Source organism: Macadamia integrifolia, chromosome 13 (genome assembly GCF_013358625.1).
Source record: "Macadamia integrifolia cultivar HAES 741 chromosome 13, SCU_Mint_v3, whole genome shotgun sequence".
Lineage (NCBI taxonomy): Eukaryota > Viridiplantae > Streptophyta > Magnoliopsida > Proteales > Proteaceae > Macadamia > Macadamia integrifolia.
Window position 1 is genome coordinate 19,394,400 of NC_056569.1, and position 7,714 is coordinate 19,402,113.

The window sequence follows — 7,714 nt, forward strand, 5'->3', positions numbered from 1 at the left end:
GACCATTGTGTGCCCTCTACTAACGATACATTCAATACATACTGCCATTAAGGTGGCATGGGCGAATCCTTTTACACCAGCAATGTGGGGAATCTTCAAAAAGTTTCTACATTTTACAATCAAATTTTTTAACTTTAAGAAATAAAATAAACTAATTCTATTTTAATAAATATTATTATATTTAATAACAGTTTAAAATATTTATAAATATTAACAAAAAAAAAAAAATGCATCCTCAATGCACTAACCTACCACCACCACAAGGTCTAACGAGGGACTAATATGTAAGTAGCCTAATTTGGAACCAACCTATAGTCTTGCCAATACTTTTACAAATTGGGAAAAAGAGATTAGACCTAAATGGATCCATCTCCTCACTATAGAGCTCAAGGATCAGAGAGTGACCTAATAACTAGGAGGACTTGGGCATGCTTCCCATAGTCATCCCGCAGGATCACTCTCAGTCCCTAGGCTATGTAGAGAGGAATCCTATCAAAGGTATAATGGTGATCCAAATTGATAGCCCTAATTCTACCAAAAAGAATTTTTTTTTGATAGACCTAATAACAAAGGGACCACGATATTAATTAGAGCTATATAAAGCTAATCGGGATTGTCTTTTGTTTAGAGCACTTTTTAACTTCTTTTTATTCGAATAACATTGATAAATACTCTATCGAATTAACGTCTCAAACAATAAGAACCCCTATTTATTTTAGCTGAGATCCTCGAAACGCATGTTCAAGGGATAATCCCGTATGCCACATTCTAAGGGAGGGAAAAAGCATCAAAATGCCTATAGATTCTTTTCGCTCAATTCTGTCCACAAGATTTAAGAAGAAGAAAGGGAAAAAAACATAGATCTTTATGTTGACAAGAATTTGAAGCTATTTGAAATTCTGACCTAGGTATTTCTCATAAACCAAGGAATACATTTTTGACAAAAACAAAGACCACACCATCCTATCTAAATGGTGTTTGCCATGAATTATGCTTTGGCATTCCACTTTGTGGAAGCCTAGTGAGGATATTATTAGTGAAAAATAAATTTAGGCCAGCCAGAGTCACATAAGCCTCACCTAGAAAATAAGTCAAGAAAAAGCATTGAAACAAAGGCAATCTGTGTCAATGCTTCTTCCCTTCTTTTTCATTAGAAAAAAAAAACATAACTTCTTACTTAGCTCATACACAAGCAACATTTTCATCTTTATTAACAAATACAGAAAACTCAAATTTTTGAGGAAACGATAACCAACCAAATTTCATAGCCCTTATCATGGTTTATCTTTCTCATTGAGAATCAACTCCAAGATAAATGTCCTTGATCAAATGTAGTGCTTTGACCACATCATTCATATTCATTCGATCCCATGGTGATTCAGTCGAGCAAGTAACTCCAATTCTGATAACTAAATTAAGGCATTCTTGCATTCTATCCCTCATGCTTTTTCGACTTCCACCGATGTTGGAAATTGTTATTGTTGCCTCTTCTTTATCTTCCTCCATGGGTAAAAGTGTTGGGTCGGCTATCACTCCATCATGCAAAGCCATCTGAGCCCAACAGTGAAGATTAAAGTTATCCTTGAACATTTCATCAGTAGGTTGCTTCTTTGTGAACATCTCTAACAAGAGAATTCCATAGCTGTAGACATCACCATGTGTTGAAACATCAGCACCTGCACCATACTCTGTAATTTATACATCTTAGGTTAGTACTTGTAACGACTATTGAGAATAGGAGTGAAGCCTATCCATCTTCTACCCAAAAATAATAATAATAATAATTGTTGCTCTACACTAGAAGAATTACATGCATGGTTTTAAGTATCTCCGATACCGATACGATACCCTCCGATACGTATCATAAATTTAGTCGGCCGATACGATACACACCGATACGATACATTGAATTTTTTAAATCATTTTGTATCGATATATATCCTGCAATACATACCGATATGCATCAATACACCACTAATACACATCGATACGATACGACATGCCTCGATGCGACTCTATGAAAAATATAAAATTGGGGTAAAATGTACGTTTCGGTATGTATTGGTACGTATTGGTGAGTATCGGTATGTATCGATCGGTACGTATTGGTATATATCAGCATGTATCGGTGAGTATCGATATATATCGGTACGTATCGGTGAGTATTGATACGTATGGGCACTACGGTCATATAATGGCCAATATGGGTAATTTTTCAGGAAAAAACGATTTTTTGAAGGGTTTTTGTTCCAAAGTTGCTGTCAGCCATATTTCTCTCTAACTAAAGTGGAAATCAAGGTTGGGAACAAGGATTTTACATTTATGGGACAACTACAGACCTTGAATTCTTAGTACGATACCCTCAATTTAGTATTTATGCATAATACATGTTATCAATAGTTTTTTTTAACAAATTCTTTATGCAAAAGTGTTTAAAAAAATGTTTCCTATCCATTTATGTGTGTATCTTTAGCGTATCTTAGTGTATCTCCGATACGATACGATACCCTCCGATACGTATCTTAATTTTGGCCGACCGATACGGCGACCGATACGGATACTTTAATCCTTGCTTCAAACTCTCACCATTGGTTTCTATATTTCTCTTCTTTCTTCCCCTTTGATTCACATACTTTTTTGGAGACTCAAATGGTAGATTGAAAGAAACATTGTCGAAGTGAATGGTTCAAAGAAGGAGAAAAACATAGTCCAAGAAGAACCTTGAACTTGAAAGTTGAAAATTTTGAATAGTAAGTTCTTGAATCTTTACTCACTTTTTTCAACTTTAACCTTAGATTTTCAAGTTTTTTTACAAATCTAAGGTTCATCATAGGGGTGTCAACCGGACGGGTCGGTTCGGTTTCGATCGGGCTTAATCGGGCTTAAAGACTTTCAAAGGCTACACCGTGTCCGCCCATTTAACTAATCGGACTTAGTTATTGAGGGCATGGTACACTTTATATTCGGTCGGTCGGCCTCGGGCTATAATCGGGCCACCTTAATCGGGCTTTAGTCGGGCCTTAATTGGGCTACGAACATATTTAATGTTAAACGGGCTTTAACCGATTTTTAAACGGACCCTCTTTAAAATGTGCTCTTATATTCCGGCCCACTCATGCAAACCCAAAAAAATGACAATAAATTAATAAATGATACCAAATATAACCATTATTTAAAATATGAACATGTTTTTACTTTTTAGTTTTTTACTTTCTAATTTGGGGGGTAAAATAGGTATTCTACAATCATTAAAGGGTCGGGCTAGGCCAGTGCACAATAGGCCGGTCTCGATCGGGTGTTAAACGGTCGGTCTCGATCTGGCGCCCGACGGTCCAAGTAGCAAAACCAAGACCGACCGTTTATAAACGGTCCGGGCTCAAGCCCGACACGTTTAATAAACGGTCCGGGCTCAAGCCCGACACGTTTAATAAACGGTCCGGGCTGGACCGGTCTATAAACGGTCGGTCCCGATCGGTTTAGTCGGTTCGGGCCACGAATTGACACCCCTAGTTCATCATACTTAGAATCACATTTTGTGCATCATTATTACATGAAATCATTGGATTTATAAGGATTTACAAACTTTTTTCAAGAGAAAATGAGGGTTTCAATTTATTTCAAATTTCTTAGATTTACTCATGCTCAATGATTAAAAATGTTTAGATTTTTTATATTTTATGTAAAAACAAGTGTTCTACAACTTCCATGGAAAATTTTGATTTTTCTCAAAAAAATATATTTGTCTATCAATACCATACCCTCATCATTTTGAACATTTTCAACTCAATATATTTGTCTATCAATACGATACCCTCCACTTAAGTATTTATGCATTCTACATGTTATATATAACTTTTTTTAACTGTTTTTTTATGTAAAAGTGTATAAAAATGTGTTCCCTATCCATTTATGTGCGTATCTTTAGCGTATCTTAGCGTATCTCCGATACGATACGATACCCTCCGATACGTATCTTAATTTTGATCGACCGATACAGCGACCGATACCGATACTTTAATCCTTGATTACATGACATGGAAAGCTTGTTCTTGAACTCAAAGCTCAAGTTAAGTATAATAATTGATGAAAATTCCATAGAGCAAATTATTTGGGTCTTGAGTTTTGAGTGAGGTATGTATCTAGTGTTACAAGCTGCATCTCAAGGGATGTTTGGGTATCTTCAAATTCATTCTTGTAGTGTGCATATGAGGACCATAAGCTCCTCTACAGTCTATAGTTGTGGATGGAAATCCCACTAACCATCTGAAGGCATGATATCCAAGTAATTTGGTTGCAAGACTTTAATGTGGCATCCAAAGTATGATTTGATTGATCTTATGCACAACAAAAACTACCAAACTCTACATAAAACTAGATGGATCATTGTAGTCTATGGCATCCAAAGTATGATTTGATTGCAGTAAGAAAAGATGCAGTCAAAAATTTGTTGCAAAACTAAAGAGATCTCAAAATATCATTTAAGCATACCTTTTAAATATATTTTTTTCCTCCTTACTTTTCTATTGTTTGAGACACTAACTTTCTCATGTTTAGAAAAGTGGACAAAGATATCCAAAATGAATAGAAAATATCAATTTATGCCTCAAGGTTTGTGCTGGAGTAAGTAAAACAAATAATTAGCATTGTACTAAGGTGTTCTCAATCAAATTTTCAAAAAGAAGAGAAAAAAAAATCATACTAGATGAGTAAAAGAGCTACATTACCTGGTGCAATGTATCCAATAGATCCTTTTATTCCGATTGTACTAGTTTGATTTTGAGATCTACCTGCCGCTTTTGAAAGAATTTTTGATATCCCAAAATCACCCAAATATGCAGTCAAATCATCATCAAGAAGAATATTGCTTGGCTTTATATCACAGTGAATAATTTGTATATGACAATGGTGGTGAAGATATTCCAATGATGTTGCTATATCAATGGCAATATTCAATCTTTGAATAAACTTTAAAGGCCTTGGTCCATCTTGTAGACCATTTGCATGTGGATGCAACCACCTCTCCAAATTCCCACCAGGCATGAACTCATAGATTAAAGCCATAAAATTATTTCCTTCAAAATCTACACTTGAGCAAGATGTTAATATTTTCACAAGATTACGATGCCGGATGTTTCTAAATGCTTCACATTCTGCTATGAAACTCTTGGAAGCATATCTTTGTTCAGTATTGAGGACCTTCACTGCAACAACAACTGAAATTTCCCCATGATAGAGAACAGCTTCATACACAGAACCATAACTTCCCTCTCCAATCAAATTTTCTGAAGAGAATCCATTTGTAGCCTTAAGGAGTTGGGTATAAGAGATCCTAAAATGATGATCTCCTATCAAAAATGTTGTGGATTCTTTATTTTCTTTTCTTCTCTGGTAAATAATGAAGAAAAATATCATAATAATCATAGAGAGGAAGGCTGCACAACCACATATGGTGACTATCAACTTCAAAACATGAGACATACCATTTTCTTTTGACTTTTGAGCCTCACATGATGTCAAATGAAGTTCTTGAATACCACCACAAAGCTTATTGTTTCCAACGATTGAAACCATGCTCATATTTCCAAAGACTCCTTCTACTGGTACTTCACCCTCCAAATGATTAAATGATAAATTCAAATTTTGCAAACCCTCAAACGTTCCCAAATATTTTGGAATAAACCCAGAGAAATTGTTGTGTGAAAGATCTAAATCCTGAAGACCTCTTAGATAGCTCAGAGACAATGGTATGGGTCCTTGAAATAAGTTACCCTCCATAAAAAGTTGCTCTAGGCTTGTACAAGCACCAAGGTTGCTAGGTATATCACCAGACAAGAAGTTCTCAGAAACTTGTAAGACTCCAAGATGAGTCAGTTGACCCACTTCGGAAGGTAGAGAACCACACAAATGATTTCTACCCAAGTATAGATCTATTAATGCATAAGAATCAAATATCTCTTTGGGGATGACACCATTGAAAATATTACTAGCAAGGTTCAAGTGCAACAACTTATTGCATTTTCCAATACTTGAAGGTATGTTTCCATTCAAGTGATTACCATATAAAGAGAGCTCAATCAACTGTGTCAAGTTTCCAAGAGAAGAAGGGATTAGCCCTGTGAATCTGTTCCTAGATAAATAAAGTCCATTTAGCATTTGAAGTCTCCCAATTGAAGTTGGAATACTTCCTTCCAATAAGTTACCAGATAGGTTTAAGTATTGTAAGCTTACAAGGTTCCCTATCCCCATTGGGATGTTTCCAGATATTTGATTCTTTGCCAATGAAAACTTTCTGAGTTGGGTCGACAAATTTGCTATGGATTTGGGGAGCACACCACCGAACTGATTACCCTGAAGCCACAATTCTTCTAAACTACTACAGTTGGTAAATGTGTTGATGAAACTCAGGTCATCTGCCTCTCCATTTCCTAAATGATTGGCATCCATTGAAAGCCTAGTGAGCTTTGATAGACCTCCAAAATGAATACCCACTTTCCTAGTAAAATTGTTTACTCCAACAAAAAGTTCTATGACTTTTGATAGGTTGGACATCGAAATTGGAACTGGTCCATGAAATTGGTTTGCTGAAAATGAAACCCATGATAGATCAGGAAGAGTGAACCCTAAATTTGGTGGAAGACTCCCTTGAAGTTGATTTTCTCCAACATCAAAAATTTGGAGTGAGGAAAGATTATATATAGAGGGAGGGATAGTACCAGACAACTTATTTCCGCCAAGTGCGAGAATATTTAATTTTTTCATTTGGCCAAGTGAATCTGAAATACTTCCTCTAAAACCATTGTTTCGGGCACCAAGGATGACAAGGGATGAAAGATTTCCAAAGGAAGGTGGAATTTGCCCTGTCAATTTATTTCCATGGAATGAAAGGGTTTGAAGGTTTGACAAGGTACCGAGCTCTAATGGGATTTCCCCCACAATAGTGTTGTGATCTAAATTGAGTTGCTCAAGATTGGAGCAACGTGATATGTTGGGTGGGATTTCACCTTCAAATGAATTGTTTTCTAAGAATAAATTACGTAGCCCAGAGAGAAAACTTACTTCAAGAGGGATTTCACCATGGAAGCTGTTGTTTTGGAGCCAAATATCTTGAAGGATGCTTAGGTTTCCTATGTCTGGTGCCAGGGGTCCTTCCAACCCTTTTGACTCTAAATCCAAGGCTATGACCCTGTTTGGATGTCGGGAACCGCTGCATGTAATGCCTGGCCACTGGCAATAAGGGATAGAGTCATTCCAGGAGCTCACAACGTGAAAGGGATCGTGGGTTATACCAGCTTTGAAGGCTAGCAAGGCAAGCCGATCCGTTTCATTTGAATGTGCCAAGCTCATGCAGCTGCACCAGAGAAGAAGAATGGCATTAGTACAAATGGACAAAAGCACTAAACCCATTCTTAGAGTCGAGTATATACTGTATCTGGGCTATGAACTGAATTTGGAGGAGGAGGATGCAGAACTAAGGGGTATATATAGTTGGCCCTTTAAGCATGCAATTTTGAGCATGAAAGAGACAAAGTATTAATCAACCAAGTTGTGCTGCGAGAATGCCGCAAGAAAGATTCGAATGGGAATGCATTAAATATAAATTGACATGGAGCTGAATTCGAATCTAATTGTCAACAATACGGTAGACTGTAGTGTTCCTATATAATGGATGACTGGTAGGTGCAGATTTTATTTGTTAGTTGGGGGGGGGGGGGGG

The 7,714-nt window shown here is 36.6% G+C and overlaps 1 protein-coding gene across 1 annotated transcript; it reads right to left on the bottom strand.

The window, feature by feature from the left end:
* Nucleotides 1-1,244: 1,244 nt before the first annotated feature.
* LOC122058771 (probable LRR receptor-like serine/threonine-protein kinase At3g47570) lies at nucleotides 1,245-5,709 on the bottom strand. The gene is made up of 2 exons (XM_042621443.1): nucleotides 4,725-5,709; nucleotides 1,245-1,688 (listed from the first exon to the last, which is right to left on the bottom strand). Exons 1-2 carry the CDS (start codon nucleotides 5,575-5,577, stop codon nucleotides 1,291-1,293), a joined length of 1,251 nt encoding a protein of 416 aa, XP_042477377.1. The 5' UTR covers nucleotides 5,578-5,709; the 3' UTR covers nucleotides 1,245-1,290.
* Between the last annotated feature and the right edge of the window lie 2,005 nt (nucleotides 5,710-7,714).